Below are 24109 nucleotides of genomic sequence, written 5' to 3'. Positions count from 1 at the left end.
CGCTCTTCGACATTTTTGGTGTTAACAGCACCTCTCAGTTATTCTGCATTAGAGGCTATATTCGCTTGATCGCGAGCTGCGGTAGTCGACGCCCCGCCATTATTTTCACTGTTCGAAAGAACCATTACGCGGTGTACACGAAAACATGAATATTTAAAACACGACCCCGTAAATAAAAACAAGTAAAAACGGGCATTCTCATTCTTCGCTCGTTATTATTAAATATTTGCGGCCGATGCGGTGGGTATTTCTTTCGAGACAGGGAATGTGATATGTCGTGTTTGTCGCGGAGGTGACGCGTGTTTATTATTGTTCTGAGATCTTCTTTTATTTTATCTCGTGTTCATCGCGGTGTAATGTGTTATTCTGCCGGTTCGAGAGAGTTACTGTGTTTTTTACGTATAATTTTGCATGCTCTAACTGTTGATGTAGTTTTTTTGTTTTTTTATGTACATTTTCAACTCTTTCTTTGCTTTCTAGATTGCGTAGAAGAGTAATAAAAATATTGACATAACCGAAAGCTTTAGCTTCTACGTGCATTTAAGACATTATTTAGTTAGATAAAAGTTGTATAGGTATATTCTGATCTTACAGAGATCTTCACACGTAGGTACTAACTCTGAAATGACCCAGAATTTTAATTCATCCTACCCCAGCTTAATAACCAGTGGATGGAGTAATCTTTAAGGTTTAATTATCCGTCTCCATTCCCCAAATCGCACTCTAAGGATGGGTCTAAAGGAAACGAATAGCAAATGAAGCTCAGAGCTCAATAATTAAAAGTAATTAAGTAAATCGTTCCAAATTTGAATTTGACTTGGTGACAATTCTAAAGAGCGTTCAGAAAGGAGGCCGGTGGGTTTTTGGGTAAAGAATTTATTTTAGGTGTTACAAAATAATATAATTAATTAATTATTGTTATCCGGAATAATTGAACTTCCTTCAGAGGTTTTAAGGCGGAGATCGTACAGTGGGAGATTTGTTTACGATTAGAGAAATAAAAACACCCACTAGGTCATCAGTTCGAATCTCCAGGATGTTTTATATGTCACACATGGGCAACCGGCTACGCGACTCTGCGGCACTTTATCCAGACATTGTGCAACAGGAACTTAATATTCAATGGTATTGCACAAGTTGTATACTAAGCGACTCCCTACAGATCGAACGGCCAAGGTTGATTAAAGTAACTATGTCGGTGTGTGTAACAGAATATTGTAATTTTTTTCACAGTAATCAAATGATGAAAGAGTTTCTATGTAAATATGACGAGCGAAGTATCAGAAGGAATTGTAAGAAAGGAATGTAATAATTCAATTTGCATGAACAATTTTATCCTCCTCGTTGAGAATTATGGAAAAATCAATTTCTTCCTTCCTTTTTCGTTAAAAATATATTTTTAATAGAGGTTAATAATTATATATTTTTATTTCATTACAAAATATGTATATTATTTTAATTGTATTGTAGCGCTAAAAAAGGTGGTAAAACCTAACAAGTCCGTCATCTGTCACTACAATTCATGAGCTCTTGATAAACATAATAAATATATGGATTTATGTAATTGTATAAACTGCAATTACATATACACTGCAGTATATACCTGAAAACTTCAAAAAGCAACACAGCTTGCCTAGTTACAAATTAAATAACAATAACAAATTAAATGATAAACACACAGTGCACTAACGAGCGAAGTTGTGAGCAAAATTTTCGCTCAAGTTTGTGTCAATGTAAACATTCGTCTACGGGGAATGAGTCATGCTCATTTAGTACCTTTTAAACCTCTTTCGGAAAAAAAGACGTGTTATTAGTTTGGTACCTGTGTCTTTTTAACCGTATGTGCTCATGGAGCACAGTTTCATCTATAGGTACATGTCACATTTCTATTTAAGCACAAATAAACTTGTAGGTAGGTAAATTTACGTGTATTTTTTTCTTTGGCTTTGTTCAGAATTGCTGGTACCGACTCTCTTTCGGTTTAAACTTCCATTTTAATAAAGTACGATTACTAAAACTCTCTGGTTAAATGAATCACCCCCGATCTCATAAGAAAAGAACCAGTTTAAATGTGTCAGTAAAACGTCCATACTCTAGTGTGTCTGAAGTTTCCAGCATCTAGATTTTTACAGCTGAATCTATTGTGCCAGCCGGCGCCACTTCGGCATTACAATGTTGCATTCAGGATAAAATTCAGGGACTAGAGCTGGACATTTTTGAAAACGCTTTGGTACAAAAATAACGTTGTATCGTTTTTTGGTTGTTTGTAGAATCACGGGTTACATTTTGGGATGCCACCATTGTAAGAATATACAGGGTGTTGCAATAGTGGTATACTAATCCGAAAGGGGGTGAGTCAGAAGGTACATCTGAACAATTTTTGTTCTAAGACATTTAGAAGTTCTCGAAGCTTCATACTTACGAGTATTTTATAATAGCGATTTCCAAAAAGTAATAATACAAAATGTATATAAATTGGTGGCTTTAGAAAACACAATAACAGCCTTTTTAAAACAACGTGTCAACGTTGTCGTTACCGTTGCCGTTGCAACGTTGTCAACGCCCAACGTTCCCGAAGTGCCGGACCTCTACAAATTGACTTGAGCAAAGTTTTATACTTTTATATCTGTGTCTGCTATACCTGCTCCGGTTGTAATTCTCAAGGATTTGCCTGAACGAGGGTGGCTTGTACTGAACCGCAAGTTTTTCCTTGTTTCAATTAATAATGAATTTGGAAAGTTTCAAGACTTCGGTGTCGGGGTTGGGAAGGCAACTCTCGTGTGGGCCTCAAACTTTATTGCTTGTAATTATAAAGTGCGGCCTAATATTTTGGGCGGTTATGAATACCGCTAGTTCTGGAGGCCGCGAAACTTGATCAAACTGTAATCAAGTTTAAAGATCTTTTGATAGCCATTAAAAGGGATTTAGGCTCGGATACAGATCGCTGAAAAATGGAATCCGATTCAAATTCGTTTCAATGGCGTTCACTTATGTACTCACAAAAAGGTATGTACGAATCAAACTTGCGTTTATATAAAAAAAAACAAACAACACTTCAGTTTCTGGTTTAAATGGCAGTATATAAACAGTAGTTTTCAATATTTTTTGTAAATAAAAGTGATATATCTATTATTGGCACCTGTTCGCATTTAACTCATACTTTAAGTTTACGCTGACCATATTATAATATTATGTACCAGCTGCCAGCCCAGAACAAGCGTATCATAGGAGAGTTACAATAATAGCCACTTATGTGTATGTACCCAGTAAGGTGCTTTGCTATGCACATGTAGAGACTAGAGGTAATTATGATAAACTGTTTGCTTGATTGCTCGTTTGTGTAATAAGGTTTATTTCGTTCATTTATTATCACCATCAGACAACAATCATCAACATCGCAACACGTTTTCATTACCCTATTTTATCCAACCTGGTGCCTGTCTAAGGGCTGATTTTTCAATAGTCAGATAAGTGTTTTCTGAGGAATAAAATTGTTGCTGTCATTGTCTTATACAAACATTCAGATGTAACAGCAACAATTTTATTCCTCAGAAAACACTTATGTGACTATTGAAAAATCAGCCCTTAGACAGGCACCAGGTTGGATAAAATAGGTTATAATTAAGTTCATGTTATAAATTCAAAACCGCATCAGTTTTCCATGAAGCAGGCATGCTATCCATTGGGCATCACTGATTAGTTGTTACTACATCCAGCTACATATGAAGTCAAAGACAAGTAGCCGCTTACCAACACCTCTATCACACACACATACACACAGACGCTCAGGTGAGACCGCTGAAGTCTTAAAACCTGCTAGTTTACGATCAACTTGTTATACTAAATGTTGGTTGCGATACTTTACACCAACACATCCTCACACCCGCCCACACACACACACACACACACACACACACACACATACAGAGCAATATTCATCCACTCGTCTCCCACTCGTCTCTGGGGATAGGGTAAGCCTCGTTTACGCCTAGCAATCAGAAGAAGCAAGTCAATTTATATCTGTAATCAACTTTCATAAAATAAATAAATAAAATAATATGTACTTATTAGTGTTTAAAGAACTGAAGGAAAAATAAAGTACCACCGACTTCATACTGTCATAGTAATTGTTTAATGTGATCAAGATGTTAAGGTCTCCATCTGCCAGAAAAAGGGCTGAATTTTATGTTGTTTACTTTTATCTCCAAAATCAAATCCTAATCCTAACTAATATTATAAATGCGAAAGTAACTGTGTCTGTCTGTCTTTCTGTCTGTCTGTCTGTTACTCTTTCACGCCAAAACTACTGAACGGATTTGAATGAATGAATTTGGTATACATACGGTCTAGACCCTGGGAAAGAACATAGGCTACCTTTTATCCCGGAATTCCCACGGGAAAACTTTTTATGGCGAAGCGAAGCGCGCGGGAACAGCTACTCTACTATAAACGAATATGGATTGATGGTTGAGCCGTCAACTCAATGACAAAGTCCAACCTTATGTATAAGACATCTCGCCCTAGAACCATCCCTACAAACTCTAATCTAATTTCCTCTTCCAGTCCACTCGCCCCAGCAAACGCGGCCGCACCCGCAGCTAAGTTCAGCTCATTAGAGATATGAATGTTCAGAGCACGCCCTGCACCACTCGCGCGAACGTCACGGCACTAGGGTGTGTCGATGTTATTTTGTGAGTTGTGTGACTACTTTTTCTGTCCCTATAAAAATTGGTCGTTAGCTCGTTAGTGGAGAGATCAAACCAGCGGCGGAAATTGCGAAACGTTCAAAGGTTAAAAATGGCTTCGGGACTAGTTTTTGTTGAAATGACTTTTTGTGACTAGTTGGAATGGTGGGGTTTTTGAAGTTGGAATTTGGAGATAAATTATTATTACTAATACTCGTATTAATTCTCCTGTGGATTGACTGGTACAAAATGATTATAGCATTAAGTCCACTTATGTTTATATTTGAGCAATAAAGAATGAAGTAATCATAAAAATAAATAGGTATGATGAAAGATCGAAAAATACACTCACGGGCAATTAAAAGGTTCCACTGAGAAAAGCACCAAATTACTCCGAAACGGAAAAGGCTACCTTAATAACGCCTTTTGCAGCATTGAAGTACATTTAACAGAGCATCAGGATATTACCAACCAAAAACGGTAATATTTTGTTCAAATTTCAAATGAAATATTTGAATAAATTGAGGTTGTTTTGTGTCGACATTTTGTGAGTGGAACTTTTTCATTGCCCGGGAGTGTATATACGGTTAGCCAGATTAAGCCGCAACAAAGATACGACCTGAGATGAATTTACCATTTATAATTGACTAATAAGCAAAGTACAAAGTAAGCCTTTATTCTTACGACTCGGAAAGCACCGTGGTACCCCAGTGTGTTAAGGTTATGACTTACGACAGTAAAATTAGCATAGTCTTAATTTTATATTAACAGCAACGCCGCAAGACATCTCCAGATTATTAGATGACATATTTAAATGCTTTGTCTTGTCGTTAATACCTACTGAATATTTAAATTGCTTTTATAACTCTCGTCATAAGGGATTTGGGTTGTTCAGAAATATTGTCGGAAATTATCCGGCTGTTTTGCGTCTTTGAAAGGAAATTCGGGGAATGTTCGCGACACACTGCCTTTGACGGCGGATAGTGGAAATAGTTGGGCCATGGACTATTATTAGTCTATAGTTGGACTAAATTCGAGTTCTATTGAGCAATTGTTTTCTATGTTATACTGATTTAATATTAAATAATAAATATAATAGTTACATACATACATATAAGTTTTTTGTAACTTTCTTAATTTTAATTAATATGTTGTTTGCGAATTAAGTTGTTTCCAAGATATAGTAGGTATAGAATTTTTTAATTCGGTATTAGACATAACGAATAAAGGCATAACTAAAGAAAACGCTTTAGGGTAGCAAACATTATAAAAAAAGACTTTGAATAAACATAATTCTGTAGTGAACCTAAAGCACAAAAGAAAAATGATTACGAGTTCCCAGTCCCTCATCGGCCACCTATAAAATTCATCACCAGTTACCAGGACAGCAGAAAACACAGAAGCATCATCTTGCCAACATACCTCATTGTCCTTGTCAGCGTCCTTGATATGTTGAGCGATGAAGCGCACACTCTGCAGCGCGGCCGCGACCTCGGGCGACAGGTGGCGGGGCAGCATGTTCTCAGACTCCGTGACTGAAACAACAGCTTGATGTTATGATTGCCTGGTACTTTTTACTCTATAGTGATGTTATAGTAATACTACAGAATCTCTAAGAATGCATATAAGACCATTGTCAGTGCCCTTGTAGGTGCGATGTGAGGTGTAGGAATTTAAGGAATTTTATGTCATGGTCATAACCATTCGGCAAGGAGGTGCTTTTTGAATTTTAATTTTTTTGAATTGAATTTTACTTTTATGTCTGTAACTTATTTCTAGTGTACTTATACTGCTCTTTCCACTCACCCGAGGGCCTCTGATACGCGCCGGCTCCCACCATGTCGTCCTCAGGTGCTGGAGACTTGCGGTAGTCTCCACTGTCCTCCTTGCTGTTCCCGAACGCATCCGTCAGACTGTCCCGGCTGGTAAACAAGTAATGTGTGTTTAGAAATTGACCACAGTAGTGCCATATTGTAACATAGATATAGTATGCTACGCGCTGTCGTAGCCATGTGCTACATGCTACGCCGTAGCAGCTGTAGCAAATGCTACGAATGTCTACGACAACAACCCCATTTTTTTATGTTTAATATTTTATTTCAAAGTACCAAAAGAGGTGGACTTATTGTTATAAGCATTTTGTAAACTGTATACAGAAAGCTGTAGTTTCTTCCGTTTTTTTTAGTTTTCAACTCTATATTATGTATTGCGGGTTCCGAGATAAAGCTCTTGCCAGATAAACAGACGGACGGACAACTAACTGATCCTATAAGGGTTTTGAGTTTTTAAGGTAAGAATTACTATGAAAGTTGATTATATCTGATTATCTGATACACAACTGAAAAAATACTTTTGAAACATCAAAGTAAACATTATTATTATTCAAACACGAAAAAATACGAAATACGGAATTTTACTTTATAGCATTGAATTTGGAAAGGAAATATAGCTAAATCATCAAATATTTTGAAGATTGTATCAAATAAATATTTACACACTCTATATACAACCTACCTGTTCATAATTTCAATGTATAGCTTAATTATTAAAAAGAAGACCTATCTTCTAATACGCATAAGTAGCACCAAAAATACTATACACACCATAAGTTCTAACAGTTCTACATAGTTACAGTATCCCAAAACTGTGATACCAACAAGATACCAACTGCACCTGAGTGGTTCGCTTGTCAGCGCCAATATTACCGGTATTAAACCGGTACGACGCGCCTGAATTAATGGCTATTCCGGTATTATCTGGATTGAACTGGAATTAACGCAGGCTCGTGGCCGGCAGTGGCTTCGTACGAAAACTGCATTTTCAATGACATACTTGTACCGGGTACGGTATGCCGGTGAGTGTACCGAACCTCATAAATCAATGTGGGCTTTTGAAAGCGCGTTTTGAAGTGGTTTTCCCGTGGGCATTCTGAGATAGAAGTAGCCTCTAAGTATACTCTATATGATATACGGTAGGTATATTGCTATACTATTGTACAGTAAACTGAAAAACATAGACAAATAAACACCTTGTAATGTGAAAACAAGGTATGGTATTAAAATCTATGTATCAATTAAACTGCTACTACCACTACTACCTATACTTTATTATATACTCGTAAGTAGGTATGCTTATGGCTTATGCTTAATTTACCTACAGTGATAGCTCCTTCACGACTTATCTATAGATACCGTCATTACTAAAGAAAAAGGGATCAAATAACTTAGTCTGTATCAAAATAATGTGCCTCACCAGTCTTATCCGTTATCCGCCTCAAAGATAAAGTACCGGTCCTCGCCAAAATGCTACCGCCATGCATGCACAAAGGATTAGGCCCTATACACACTATAAATTAAATTTCGTGTCTATGTGCATGAGAGATTTCAGTCTGGGGAGATCCTGCGGACATAAATTTAGCTCTAAACATTCATCTTTGTGTCCCTCGTGGTCTAGACTCGACTAGGAAGCCTGGCAGGAATTCGGATCGCGTTTTGTGTAAGCAATTTACTGAGTTCCCTTACGGCTAGTTTCTGAAAGGAAATTCGAAGTTGATCTCGGCATAGAGATCGAAGGTTGCTGATTATTGAACAGGTTAAGTAAATGAGGATTGTGCTAGATTGAAGACTCATAATATTGGAGTCTTTAAAGCTATGTGCCAGCTTTTTACTTGTTTTGTTTTTATTAAATATAATAAGATTCGATCGATAAAGTCGTTTAATGTACACTCCACCATGTGCACCAATGACCTCTTTACCTACATCGATAATGTACCCGTGCAGTGAGGACTGAAAACAATAACATCACTAATATAATAGTAAAAAAAACCTTATCTCCATTTCCAAAAGTTGTTCAGAATGACCCCCTAAGTCTTAACAGGAACGCTCCCTCTCAGAATAGAATATAATGGACCCCCTAACCTTCCCCTCACCTTCTTTCAGCTTAGTATGTATACCACCTTTTCAATACCCTGTATAATTATTGGGTTTTTAAAAACCGGGTAAACCAAAGTCAACTAACCTCATCTCCAGCTCATTGGTGTACCCGTTAGAGACGAAGGTATCATCATAGTCGGGCAGCGAGTACTTGGTCCTCCGCATCATCAGTAGCTTCGGCATACACTGCAGGAACACCTTCTTCATCCACGGGGACATGGTGTGCGTTGATGGGGACCTGGGAATGAGGTGTCAGGTTAGAAGGGGGTACGGATAAGTTAGTTGAAATTCCGCTCGTGACACGTATCTATAATAGGTATATTATGGTTACCAATACCAATATTATAGAGCCAAAATGGGGTGATAATTCGCCTATATGGCAGTGTTCTGTAATCGTTGAAAGGGCTAAAAAGTTACACTCACGGGCATTTGAGAAAAGTGCCAAATAACTCCTAAACGGATAAAACTAATTTAATTACGCTTTCTGCAATATTTAAAAGTACATAATATAACGGTGCCTCCGAATATTACCAATTTAAAACAAAAATATTTTTTTCATATTTCTCAATAAATGTTAAAAAAAAATAGGGGCAATTGATGTCAGCATTTTGTAAGTCGAACTGTTTCTTCGCACGTGAGTATATATTTGAAAACAGATTTCTGTGTTTGTAGGTTTCTATCTAATACCTGAAATCGACCCTTCGTTCAATTCTAGTTCCAACTAAGGGCCAGTTTTTTGATCCCTAGTTAACTCAACCCTTGGTCAAAAATGGCTACCATTAGTTAAAAACCAACGAAATTCGTATGCAGATGTCATGCTTGACACGTGATTTGACTAATGGTTAAAGTTGACTACGGATCAAAAAACTGGGCGTAAGTCCATCATGTCACATAGTCAAAGTGTTTTTATTTAAACCCTAAAGTAGAAGGAAACTGCAACTTTGCGACTTATCTTTACACAAGTGTCAGTTTACGGAACACATTTTAAGTTCAAGACCGAGCCTCCTGAAACATACCACGTTATCAACGCGTATACCCGGCACAGTAACTCAGCGACATGTAAATTGGTCGCGTAGTTCACAAATTAGGCCTCCAATAAGTTTTATCTCCCGATCTGCAGCCCCATAACTTATCCCGCACATTGTTCTATACTGTTGCTAAATTACAATGAGGCTTGCTGATTTATGCCGTTATTTTGTTGCCACTACAACAGTGTATATTCGAAATATTTTATTGCCACGTATAGCTGGAATTTATCGCCGGTTATAATGAAATGTTTGTTTCATAGTCGTGGAAATCAATAAGGTAGTGCCGTTGCACCGGAGTTTAGCGGATTAGGCCGTGTGATTTATCGCACGTTAATTAATTTCAATTGTAATAATCACTCCGAATTTGGCCGATTTCAATAATAATGATTAGGTATTTATAGTAGGGTTGAAAATTTTACCGAAAAGCATAATTAGCTGGTTGTCATTTTAAGGAATATACTAGCAGGATGTTTTTTCACCGGTTATGGAGGTGTCGTAAATGGTGTTATAATATTCGAAATTCAAAACGTATTTTGTCAGTAATATTTATTAACTTTGGGATTATCGAGACAGGGGTGCTTTTTTCATTTTCATGGTTACTTGTAACTTTTTAATCTGAATAATAATAATTATTACTCTGTGCCCTTACGTTAACGTTTTCATTATAAAACTTTATTACTCATTATGCTGTGTTAGACTTAATTTTGATTACAAATGTGGTCATATTTCGTGACCAAGACCAACCAATATCATTATCATTCAATAAATCCGTTGACTCTCTATGGAAATAATGAAGTACAGTCAGCTCCATTATCGTGGTACCGAACAATGAAAAGAATTTCGATAAATATTCCTATACGTACAGTACAAGATGTGTTGTGTTCATGCAATATTTTACTAGCCGGCATTGTGCCGCTATCACAATGACATTATAACAATGAGGCTCAAAGATTTATGAAATGATTCGTGTGTCTGTACCCTATCTATACGGTTGAGTGTATATTATGGAAGTACTTATTTATTTGCATCTCTACTTTATTCCTGGGTGAATATTGTGTGCCAGTGATAGTGTTGGTTTATTTAACAAATGTTTATTTATTGTGGTAAGTATCTATATCGTATGTTTTAATAGTTTACACAAACGAGTCTAGATTTGTCTATCAAAATAAATCATTTAGATATACAATTACACACTCGTTCCGTACGCAGTTATATTGTTTGTAGGGTGCTCATACATAATATATGATAATATTTATCTTGGAAATCACCACCGAGAGTTCGATGATGACCACATCATCATCAGCCCGTAATCATCCGTATCCGAAGGCGGTGAGCGTCACAACCCTATGCCAGCCACTACCGTCTACCTGTCAAGACACTACGCCCGTACGTTGTCTTCACTCGAAAACTCATTTACTTCACCGTAGTCCCATACTTACCCAAATATTACCGGGGTGCATCCTACGAAATCAGCGACTGACGCCAATCAAAGTGTATCCTTCCACCACGACGAAAAAGCTACTTTTTTCAGCGCTACTAGTTTTTACGGAAACTCTCAGAAGCAGAAGCAGATGGAAGTGGGTGACTCTGATAATGAAAGAGCGCTCATGCATTCATGTAATAACATTTATCTTCAGATTCGCCACCAATTTTTCAAATTAGAAAACGACTTTTCTAGACGTGGTGCATAGTTGTGTGTGCTCTCGTACTTACCAAAATATGTCAGTTGCATGAACTGCATCTTGTAAAGTAAACGACTGAATCTAGATGCACAGTGAGATTTTAGTGAAAAACAGGCACACCGCATAATCTTGACAGTCAAAATGGCGATTCTACAAAATTACAAGCATTTTTTTAGGTGTATGTGCTATCGTGAATAGGTCTGTTGCATCCTGTAATTAAGCTACTAAAAATGCACATTAAGTATGCACACAGTCATCCAGACGGACAGCGACACCAGGATCATGGTGAAGAGCAGGTACTTCCCCAGCAGCGGGATGGCGAGCGACGTCGGCGGGATGATCTCCGCCAGCCCCAGGAAGAACACCGTGAGCGACACCAGGATCGAGATGCAGGCGAGATTTGGGGGAAAAACAAGTGATTTGGCACACTGCAAGGATTTTATGGACCTTAGCACAAAAACTTATACAGTATATAACAGATGTTAAGCGCTGTCAAACGCCTACAAAATCTGTCAAATTTAGTTTTAAACACTTGTTAAACAATGTTTAAAGTCTTTTGTTGCAGTACAGTATGTATATAAATGGCGATTTTTCTGAATTACCAGGCGATTTTTTGGTGCGTGGCGCATAGCACCGTGCGTTTTCGTACCTACCTAAATAGGTCCGTTGCATCTTTTGAAGTAAGCTACTACGAATCTAACCTAAACTCACCTGAAATGCACATTAAGTATGCACACAGTCATCCAGACGGACAGCGACACCAGGATCATGGTGAAGAGCAGGTACTTCCCCAGCAGCGGGATGGCGAGCGACGTCGGCGGGATGATCTCCGCCAGCCCCAGGAAGAACACCGTGAGCGACACCAGGATCGAGATGCAGGTGAGATTTGGATGAGAAACGAGTGATTTGGCACACCGCAAAGATTTTACGTGATTTTAACTAACTAAATGTCTAAGGGAGACCAGAATCGAGATGAAGAGTGAGATTTGAGTGAAAAACAAGTGATTTGGTACAACGCAAACTGTACTACCACAATAAGCTTTAAACACTGTTTAACAAGTGATTAAAAAGAAAGAAATTTCACAGATTTTTAGGCGTTTGACAGCGCTAAACACCTGTTAAATACTGTTTTGTGGATTTCAGCTAATTTTGGCAGTCAAAAAAGCGAATTTTCTTAATAACAAGACGATATTTTTAGGTGCGCTCTTGTATTTAGCTAAATAGGTCCGTTGCATCCTGTAAATTAAGCTACTAAATCTAACCTAACCTCACCTGAAATGCACATTAAGTATGCACACAGTCATCCAGACGGACAGCGACACCAGGATCATGGTGAAGAGCAGGTACTTCCCCAGCAGCGGGATGGCGAGCGACGTCGGCGGGATGATCTCCGCCAGCCCCAGGAAGAACACCGTGAGCGACACCAGGATCGAGATGCAGGTGAGATTTGGGTGAGAAACAAGTGATGTGGCTCACCGCATAGATTTTACAAGATTTCAACTGTCTAATTGTCTAAGGGAGACCAGGATCAAGATGCACAGTGAAATTTAAGTAAAAAACAAGCGATGTGTAACACCGCAAAGATTTTAGGTAATTTCAAGAGTCAAAATGGCCATTTTTCTAAATTACAACGCGATTTTTTTAGGTCCGACGCAGTGGCGCTTAGTATGCTTTTGTACCGAAATAAGAAAAGTCCTTTGCATCCTGTGAAGTATAGCTCCATTTGTTAAATAGGTACCTGTAAAGTAAGCTACTAAATCGAACCTAAACTCACCTAAAATGCACATTAAGTATGCACACAGTCATCCAGACGGACAGCGACACCAGGATCATGGTGAAGAGCAGGTACTTCCCCAGCAGCGGGATGGCGAGCGACGTCGGCGGGATGATCTCCGCCAGCCCCAGGAAGAACACCGTGAGCGACACCAGGATCGAAATGCAGGTGAGATTTGAGTGAAAAATGAGTGATGTGGCACAACGCAAACTGTACTACCATAATAAACTTAAAACACAGTTTAACAAGTGTTTAAAACGAAATTTGACAGATTTTTTAGGCGTTTGACAGCGCTAAACACCTGTTAAATTCTGTCTAAGTTTTATGGTAAGTTTGTGTCAATTTAGTTAATTTCGACAGCCAAAACTACCTAATATGGCGACACGTGCTAAATACCTGTATAATAAGCTACTGAATCCAACCTAAGCTCACCTGAAATGCACATTAAGTATGCACACAGTCATCCAGACGGACAGCGACACCAGGATCATGGTGAAGAGCAGGTACTTCCCCAGCAGCGGGATGGCGAGCGACGTCGGCGGGATGATCTCCGCCAGCCCCAGGAAGAACACCGTGAGCGACACCAGGATCGAGATGCACGTGAGATTTGGGTGAAAAACAAGTGATTTGGCACATTGCAATATTTTACATGATTTTAACTGCCTTAGTGTCCTTAGACACTAAGACAGTTACCGACCGTTAAGGAGACCAGGATCGAGATGAAAAGTGAGATTTGAGTGAAAATCCAATGATGTGGCACACCACAAAAATAAATTTTAGGTAATCCTGACTATCAAAATGGCGATTTTTATAAATTACAACGGGATTCTTTAAAGTGCGGCGCGGCGGCGCTTAGTTGCTTGTGCTCTAGTAGTTACCTTAATAGGTCCTTAAAAGCTCCAGGTTACGATGATATTAATAACTCCGCTATAAAAAATCTACCCCAAAAAGCGATTGTCCTCGTCACCAAAATATTTAATTCATGCTTAGCGTTAAATTACTTTCCTCTAAGTTGGAAAACTGCGAAGATGATTGCGATTAAAAAGCCAGGCAAGGAAGACTCATCTCCCTCGGGATATCGCCCTATCAGCCTTCTTCCAACTCTAGGAAAGCTGTTTGAAAAAATTATTTACTGCCGCCTCCTCAAAGCAACCAAAAACCATCTGATTGAGGAACAATTTGGCTTCCGTAGTTGCCACTCGACAACCCAACAGCTGGCACGCGTTGCGGAACATGCTTCTCATCAACTTAACCTAAACCAGTCGACTGGAATGTTTCTCCTAGACGTAGAAAAGGCCTTCGATACTGTTTGGCACCGAGGGCTTATTCACAAATTAATAAAACTCCGGGTTCCATTTCCACTTGTAAATCTAATCCAGTCGTATCTTAATAAGAGAAGTTTCTTTGTTTATGTTAATGGCACTCAGTCGGAACTTCATTCCATCCCTGCCGGAGTCCCCCAAGGGTCCATACTCGGGCCGTACCTCTTCCTCATTTTTCTAAATGACATGCCTAAGCAGCCCCGCACTAACTTGGCATGTTTTGCCGACGACACAGCATGCTTTACATCATCGGATGACGTTGACCTCATCATTGATAGACTGCAACTTTCAATAGACCTCATCTATAATTTCTTTACTATCTGGAAATTGAAACTGAACGAAGCAAAAACTGAAGCAATCCTTTTTACTAGACGGCGAGAGCTTCCATGTCGTAGTCTTAAAATAAATGCCCATCCCATTGAATGGAAAAAAACGGTCAAGTACTTAGGGGTAGTGCTTGACCATAAACTCAACTGGACCCATCATGTAGCCCACATACGAACTAAAGGTATCAAAGCACTCAATGCCCTTAGCCCAGTGCTTAATAGAAAATGTCCTCTCAGTTCCACCACGAAACTAAATATTTACACGACTTTGATTAGACCAACAATATCCTACGCTTGCCCTGTATGGAGCAGTACCTGTCAGTCCAACCATAAAAAATTACAAGTTGTACAAAACAAAGCCCTTAAGATAGCATACAATTGTCCGTATCGTACAAATTTAAAACAATTACACAAAATAATTAAGTTTCCCTCTTTACTCGAGTATATTCTAAAACTAACACGTAACTTTTACTTATTTAAGAATCCTAACCACTTCAACACTTTAATCGCTGCAATTGGTTTAAGCCGATTACATAATTTGAGTTATGCCGACAGGTATAAAACTTACAAGCTACCCCATCACTACGTGCTTAGCGATGACGCTTGAGTCACCGCGCGACCGTCTTGCTGCCCGCTGCGAATATCGCCCTTATGTTCAAGCGCACAGTGCGCGGCCGGCACATTCGCCCGAGCCGAGGCGTGATTTGTGAATTTACCCACAATATTTTTTACATTATGTACCGAGTTAGAATGATTAAAACTGAACTTTTATGTTAATGTTATAAACATTATTGTTAGGTACCTAATTAAAGATTTCGTTCTTTCTTATTAGGTGTTAACTGTCACAATACTTATGTTGTTAATACACACTACACTAAAGTGTGTATCTGTAGATGAAAACATCAAACTCACTTTATACTTAACGTATTAGAAAAAAATATATATATATTTATGTTATTTAATTAGTTGTTTATGCAATATTGTTTATATAGGCATTGTCTTGTCTGAAAAAACATTCCGCTTAAAGTAGTTTCTTCTAGGATAAAAACTAACACTAGAAAGTAAGCAAGCTGTGTAACTAACATTATGTGCAAATAAAGACCTTTTCAAATCAATCAATCAATAGGTCCTTTGCATCCTGTGCACTAAGCGACTGAATCCAACCTAAACTCACCTGAAATGCACATTAAGTATGCACACAGTCATCCAGACGGACAGCGACACCAGGATCATGGTGAAGAGCAGGTACTTCCCCAGCAGCGGGATGGCGAGCGACGTCGGCGGGATGATCTCCGCCAGCCCCAGGAAGTGTCTTAGGGCGACTAGCACCGACATCTTAAATCTAGATTTAGTGTCTAATTTCGATTTAAGAAACGTCAGTTCATATAAATTTATGGCTTAAATCGAGATTGAACATTAAATCTAGATTTAATATTTTAGTACAAATGGCTCTTACTGGCGATTTTTCAAAATTACAAGACGTTTTTAGATGCTTTTTTATATTTACCTAAAAATCCTTTGCATCCTGTGAATTAAGCTACTAAATCCAACCTAAGCTCACCTAAAATGCACATTAAGTATGCACACAGTCATCCAGACGGACAGCGACACCAGGATCATGGTGAAGAGCAGGTACTTCCCCAGCAGCGGGATGGCGAGCGACGTCGGCGGGATGATCTCCGCCAGCCCCAGGAAGAACACCGTGAGCGACACCAGGATCGAGATGCACGGCGAGATTTTGGTGAAAACCAAGTGATTTGACACACCGCAAAGATACTGACATAGAAGAGACCGCTTTTAGCGATAAGGCCGCCTATTGCGCTGTGTACACTGTATTATAAATTGTTATTTGCGTCCTGTTTATGTTAAGTCAATAAAGTCGTATTATATTCTAGAATTTTTACAGTTAAAATGGCGATTTTACTTAATTACAACGGGATTCTTTTAGGTGCGGTGCAGTGTCGTAGCTCCATGGATTGAATACCTGTAAAATAAGCTACTAAATCTAACCTAAGCTCACCTAAAATGCACATTAAGTATGCACACAGTCATCCAGACGGACAGCGACACCAGGATCATGGTGAAGAGCAGGTACTTCCCCAGCAGCGGGATGGCGAGCGACGTCGGCGGGATGATCTCCGCCAGCCCCAGGAAGAACACCGTGAGCGACACCAGGATCGAGATGCAGGTGAGATTTGGATGAGAAACGAGTGATTTGGCACACCGCAAAGATTTTACGTGATTTTAACTAACTAAATGTCTAAGGGAGACCAGAATCGAGATGAAGAGTGAGATTTGAGTGAAAAACAAGTGATTTGGTACAACGCAAACTGTACTACCACAATAAGCTTTAAACACTGTTTAACAAGTGATTAAAAAGAAAGAAATTTCACAGATTTTTAGGCGTTTGACAGCGCTAAACACCTGTTAAATACTGTTTTGTGGATTTCAGCTAATTTTGGCAGTCAAAAAAGCGAATTTTCTTAATAACAAGACGATATTTTTAGGTGCGCTCTTGTATTTAGCTAAATAGGTCCGTTGCATCCTGTAAATTAAGCTACTAAATCTAACCTAACCTCACCTGAAATGCACATTAAGTATGCACACAGTCATCCAGACGGACAGCGACACCAGGATCATGGTGAAGAGCAGGTACTTCCCCAGCAGCGGGATGGCGAGCGACGTCGGCGGGATGATCTCCGCCAGCCCCAGGAAGAACACCGTGAGCGACACCAGGATCGAGATGCAGAGTGAGATCTGGGGGCGAGAGATGTGATGAAACTATTTGCTTAAATGTATAATACATTCCTATTAATATTAATTTGTTTAATATTAATGGGACACAACGCAGGCTCTTTGAAAAAAATATAATAATAATATTAATTTATTTTTAATTAATATTAATTAATTAAATAATATTATTTAAGTCCTACAATGGTGATATAGTTAAACAGAATGTGCAGTCCATAAGTTCTGTGATGTTCAGAATGTATTTATATTTCACCACGACATTTTCGGATCAGAGAATGATTAACGATACATTTGCCTTTTCTGGTCTCCATTCGAGACTCGTCTAAGCGGCTGCTAATAATTTGGCATAACACAGTCCTTTAACTTTAGTTCGGCGATTTATGATATTAGGTTTGTTTCTGACTAACCTTTTCACCAGAATCAGAGGGCAAGTAGAACACGAGCACAGTCAGGAACGTGAGTCCGACGCACGGGATGATGAGGTTCACAGTGTAGAATAGGGTTTTTCGACGCATTGTCAGCTTGAACGTTATATCTGAAACAAAAACAGTAATTAACTTCTGCACACTTAACTCATTTCAAGCTTGGCCACATTGACGTGATGCTTTGGTAGGTATTTTGACTTTAGCTTCAATATCATCAGCCCGTAATCATCTGCAGCAGCACATATATAGGCCTTAAATAATTCTCAAAGAAGCGGAACAACATTCTGTCATATGCCTTCCTCATTTAGCCTCTAGCAGCTGGTATATTTATATCAGTTTTATAAGAAGTTTTACAATGTCGTACGTTGACAAACTCACAAACTGCCGATTTTCTAGCAAGTAGGTATTCTGACCAGGTACAATACAATAGTGTACGGCTACTTATGAAGCTGACCGTATTCCACAATTACCAGAGAAAGGCTCCAGGCAGCACGGGTAGTACTCTTCGTTCCTGGTGGCCGGCACCTCCAGGATGTCCCACTCCACGGACAGGTAGAACTCGCTGAGGTCGATGCCCTCGTGCACCAGGCTGCTTCCGACGACGACGACGAGGGACTCAATTAGCTATCTATCCTCATCGAATAATTCTGACGAATCGAATAATTATAACGAGCAATCTGAATCGAATGCCAAATCGATTGGCGCTATATCGAAGTGTTGAAATGTCTGTACAATGCCGCTACTATGACTATCCAAGTACAGGACCACAAGACAAGACCTATCCAACTGCAACGTGGAGTGAGACAGGGGGATGTGATATCTCCGAAACTGTTCACCAATGCATTGGAAGATGTCTTTTGGACTGGAAAGGACATGGCATATGTATAAATGGCGAGTACATGTCACACCTCCGCTTCGCGGACGACATCGTTATTATGGCAGAATCTCTGCAGGAACTCAGCTGGATGCTAAGTGGCCTAAATGCTGCTTCCCGACGTGTAGGCCTCGGTATGAACTTGGACAAGACGAAAGTCATGTACAATGCTCACATCAAACCGGAGCCGGTCGCCGTTGGTGAGGCAACAATCGAAGTTGTGCAAGAATATGTCTACCTCGGGCAGACTATTCGGCTAGGCAGAAGCAACTTCGACAAGGAGGCTGCAAGGCGCATTCAACTGGGTTGGGCTGCATTCGGGAAACTTCGTCACATATTCTCCTCGGCCATTCCTCAGAGCCTGAAGACAAAAGTCTTCAACCAGTGCGTCCTGCCAGTGATGACGTATGGTGCAGAGACGTGGACACTGACGGTAGGTCTGGTCCACCGATTTAAAGTCGCTCAGCGTGCTATGGAGAGAGCTATGCTTGGGGTTTCTCTGATGGATCGTATCAGAAATGAGGTTATCCGTCAGAGGACTAAGGTTACCGACATAGCTGTCAAAATATGCAAGCTGAAGTGGCAGTGAGCTGATCATATCTGCCGAAGAACCGATAACCGTTGGGGTAGACGAGTTCTCGAGTGGAGACCACGAACAGGCAAACGCGGCGTGGGACGCCCTCCTGCCCGCTGGACTGACGACCTTAGGCGGGTGGCGGGTAGTGGTTGGATGAGGAAGGCCGAGGACCGAGTGTTGTGGCGCTCCTTGGGAGAGGCCTATGTCCAGCAGTGGATGATTATTGGCTGATGATGAGCAATCTGAAACCCTTACCAATCCATGCTGTGGAATAGGCATTAATTAACTGTCCTAACCAAATCCTAGGGCACTATAATCCACTGCTGGAAAGTTGATCTCAACGAGGCTAGTAACCGTTTGACTTCTACTTTATCAACCCAAGTAATCACCCATTGCAGCACATATATATACCTTATCTAAGGAGCGTCACAGGACTCCTACAACGGCCTTTGTCATCCACTAACTATGTACAAAGTAATACATGCGTTACAATGCGCTCGCGGCTGGTACTGGCAAGCCTTTTTTTAACTTCTGCAGTTAAATCGCTGTATCTTCGTCATTTCTTGTCCGATTTGGATATTTCTTTCACCATTAGTCATGATTTTTTTACTGCCATCGATCTACATACTTAATACAAATCGTGACTGATCCTAATTACCAGAGAAAGGCTCCGGGCAGCACGGGTAGTACTCCTCGTTCCTGGTGGCCGGCACCTCCAGGATGTCCCACTCCACGGACAGGTAGAACTCGCTGAGGTCGATGCCCACGTGGACGAGGCTGCTGCCGGAGGACTGGTCCATGTGTTTTAGGTCCACCTGTGGGTGGTGGTGAAGGGTTAGAAAGTGTTCTAAGATACTCTACTAACTACACTACGTCATGAACGATAAGGCCGATCTGCGCATGATGTTTTTTTTATAAACAACATCCTGAGTACGTCCGTACTGATAGATGAATGCCTATTCATCTATCTCAATACGGAGTGCCGAGTGGCATAGTGTTACGAGGTTCCTAGTATACAATAGTGTACTTGATACCTAAGAATATAATAATAATGTTAATCATATTGTTGGCTCCATTTTCGAATAATCTTATAACAGAAGGATGTAGAAAATGACAATGGGCGTTTTGGGACCTATGTCCAATAAAGATGAGACATACATCGTTGGATAGCTCTTTTTAAGTGAGCAAAAAAGTATTATGACGACAAATCCGTATAAGTTGTCCATTTTGAAATATATTCGTCGGAAGGAAGTATTTTTCTATGGCATTGCACTTTCTCTCCTGATGACAGTTAGGGCGTAATACACGTAAACACGTATTATTGAAATTGGAGAAATTACTTTCAACTGGTTTTATTTTCTGAGATAATAAACAAATATAATATTATATGAAATATGATCATTTCGTTATAAAAATTAAAAATGAATGTGAAAAAACTAACAAAAACATTGAAATTACAGAAATAAAATATAAAAACTGTCAAGGTTTGATTATTCTAATTGGACAGTAAATCAAGACTAGCGCTTCCGTTATTCATATTCTGCAAAAAAATACCTTTTGAACGACGTATCACTCATTTCTATTGGTGCTGGTCCCAGCTTCCATATATTGGTGCCCATCATCATTTACACCGTTTTCTATTGGTACAGACGATATGTAGCTTGGATACCAAATACCGTGTAGATATTTGGTTGGATGAGGATGGCCGAGGGCAGAAAGCTATGGTGTTCCTTGCTAGAGGCCTCTATTTCCAGTAGTCAATGATTAAATAATGATAATGATAATAAAATTATCATAACTCATACCTGAGCACCATTATAGGTCCAAGAGCCAAACTTCATGAAGCAGGTCTGCTCATCAAACGGGAAGTATTCGACATTGATCTCACACGATGACTTGTAGATGGCGGGAGGCTTCCAGTTCACTTCACCAGTGTATTTGAGGGTTGCTTTCGTCATTAGGGTTACCTGGAAGTAATTAAGATCATATATATTTAATTAAATATGATTAACATAAGACATCACCGGCAGTACCATATGAATTATGTAAGGTTGTCGGGGTATTTATAATTCCAGAAGGCATTTTCAGTTCAGGTTCAAAACTTTGCCTTTGGCGCTTTGACCAAAATGCGCGCAGCCTCAATCGATCGTTATACTTCTATTTCGGCAAGGAAGTGCTCCTATCCTTCCTTATCATTCTTTCATCAATGCTAGAGATATGCATGTAGGTACCTGACTGCCGCTATTAAGTTATTTTATAAATTATTCAAAGTTTGCACTCTCGGGTAAAGAAACTGGACCCTTATCCCCAGGCACTGTGTAGTCAAACAAATCTGGCTCTTACCTCGTAGTTCCCATCCCAGTTATTGTACAACACGATGTCGGGCAGCCAGATGTGCTCGGAGGGCACGTACAGCATCTCCACGCCGCCGTAGTCCTCCGGGTTCCACTGCAGCTTGTAGTCGAACCATTTCTGTGGAGGGGACCGGGTTTTTAATGTCTTGATTGAATTGTCTACAGCACATGCTGAGCGTCAGCTGAGCTGAAGTTACATTGAGACTGGTCTGAAACATTTTATTTTCATATGTTTAATATTACTACCTTTATTCCTTGTTGTTGCCAGTGTGGTTCAGAAATGTTCAGTTATAATTTATTGTTTAGTTAGTTATAATATTTAGATAGTTATCATCATAATGGGTAGCTTTTTATGACTAATTTTACTTCTATAAAATTATATTATGTATATCAATTATCTTTATATTATTTATCTCTTTCTGTTTATCCGTAGTATACAATTTATAAAATCCCTTAGAGTCTCTGAGGACATAATAATTAGTAATAGACTACTTAGCTGAGACCAACGGAATTCTTAGACGGCATTATATCTTACCTGCTCCACCCACAGGTTGGTGGTCATGACCTGGTTCTTGAGATTGACCTCCATGAGCTGCGACAGCTTGAGCCCGAGCCGCACGGTCAGGATGTCGCTCACGTTGGTCACGGGCCGGATCAGCCGGTTGTAGTTGCTGAGCAGGTCGTCGTAGAGGCGTTTTACATCCGGGTTCGCTTCGAGGAGCTTTACGCCTGGAATTTAGGGGTGCGAGGTGGTTATGTGAAAGTTGTACAATGCAAACTAGGTATATTGACAACACACAACATAAATTACGTTACAAAGAAAGAGTTAGCACAATAGGCGGCATTATCGCTAAAAGCGATCTATTCCAGGCAACCTTTAGGAAAATTATATAATTTGTAATTTGTGTGCAATGCGATAACTGGTGCAAAACTGCAATATTACAAGTTTTTTATTTATTTATTTATCATCTCATCTTCTCTCTAATTCACTTTAATTTTCTTCTAGAAATTAACCTTTATTTTCGGTCTGGTTGTCAGTATCTACTTATTAGAAAGTGACAGCAACACATTTGATCATCTCATAACATTTACGTCTGCTAAAAAATCAGCGCATAATCAAGTAACAATAATTTTAAGTAACTACTTATAGGTATTGTTTACTGACCTGAACAAATCCTGGTGAAGGAGAAGACCATCCACATAAACAATATGTCCCACTTCATTTTTGTGTTTATTTTTAAAACATTAGCACATGTTTACAAAATTCAGATGCTGCTTACACCCTAGAGATGACTAGAAAGATACGCGCATGCGAAATCAATACTCTCCCACTTTCCTTCAGCATTTCCTGCACCAATTTACGTTTTCAGGGACATTTTATGCCCATGAGCTGTATTCCATTGTGATAAGATTCATTTTATGGACGAACGAATGAAAATCAAGATTGGTCGTTGTAGCGCTGGCGTAGCAACGGTGCTACGACGCGTCGTAGCAAATGCTACGTTCCTTCGTAGCAGCGCGTAGCAGTTTCACAGCTTGTATGTGCGTTTAGTTTCCAGCGATATCAATAGATGGCACTGTCTACTACTTTTCTTCGCTTTTGTACAGTGTTTATAATATTTTATTTGTTAGATATATTGTACTGGAAATTAGGAGGTAGGTAGGTACTTACTTACGAGTGTACTTAATATGTATATTGGGTATTTAACAAATAAACAAATATAAGTTCATATTTTATTTATGAAATAAAACATAGACTTAGTTATTAACACAACAAAATTATACACTATCAATATAAAAATAATAAGCTTCCTAAAAGTAAGTAAATAGAACTGTGGTGGTGGTACTTATCCTATTTTATCAAAATATTCCAACTGTTTCCGTAGGTAAAACTCATCCGACCCTGAAATTCAAGTAAAGTAAAACAAACATAAGTAAATACATAAAAAATAAGTAGACCAATGTTTCTCTGAACAATAAAAATTGCATAGTTTATGTAGGTATTTGAATTATACCTAATTAGCTACGAGTACGGGTATTAAAACCTGAGCTTATTTTCAAATATTCCATTATAGGAAGCCAGGTGCTACACTGCAACTTCTTTCGACAATCATTTTCGGATTCAAAATACTGTATTGAATTTGACCCTATAATTAGGTACTTCGTAAATGTTATTTCGTTTGACTTCTGATAGAGCCCCTGGTACTTGACTCCCACAGAGAATAAAATAGAACCTTTTAAGAACTGATGTTCTTACCGAAGTCGGGCCGGGCCTGCCTGGGTATGGGCCACAGGCTGTACAGGTATGGGTACCCGCGGACGTGCATCTTCTTCACGATGATCGTCTCTCTGTATCTGTCTCTGGGATCTGAAACAAAA

General features: G+C 39.3%; 1 protein-coding gene across 1 annotated transcript in view; it reads right to left on the bottom strand.

The window, feature by feature from the left end:
* Positions 1 to 23309, bottom strand: part of LOC105385413 (acetylcholine receptor subunit beta-like 2) — a 32772-nt gene extending 9463 nt beyond the window's left edge. The window contains exons 1-10 of the mRNA XM_048628561.1: positions 22896 to 23309; positions 22266 to 22459; positions 21720 to 21848; positions 21182 to 21343; positions 20035 to 20191; positions 17908 to 18035; positions 17331 to 17506; positions 8703 to 8855; positions 6492 to 6607; positions 6108 to 6220 (exon numbers count right to left, since the gene is read on the bottom strand). Coding sequence (XP_048484518.1) covers positions 6108 to 6220; positions 6492 to 6607; positions 8703 to 8855; positions 17331 to 17506; positions 17908 to 18035; positions 20035 to 20191; positions 21182 to 21343; positions 21720 to 21848; positions 22266 to 22459; positions 22896 to 22953 — 1386 coding nt within the window. The 5' untranslated portion in view covers positions 22954 to 23309. The remainder of the gene's footprint in view (positions 1 to 6107; positions 6221 to 6491; positions 6608 to 8702; positions 8856 to 17330; positions 17507 to 17907; positions 18036 to 20034; positions 20192 to 21181; positions 21344 to 21719; positions 21849 to 22265; positions 22460 to 22895) is intronic.
* Positions 23310 to 24109: the final 800 nt, after the last annotated feature.

The sequence above is a fragment of the Plutella xylostella genome, chromosome 21 (genome assembly GCF_932276165.1).
Source record: "Plutella xylostella chromosome 21, ilPluXylo3.1, whole genome shotgun sequence".
Taxonomy (NCBI): Eukaryota; Metazoa; Arthropoda; class Insecta; order Lepidoptera; family Plutellidae; genus Plutella; species Plutella xylostella.
This window is presented reverse-complemented; position numbering and strand designations above follow the sequence as displayed.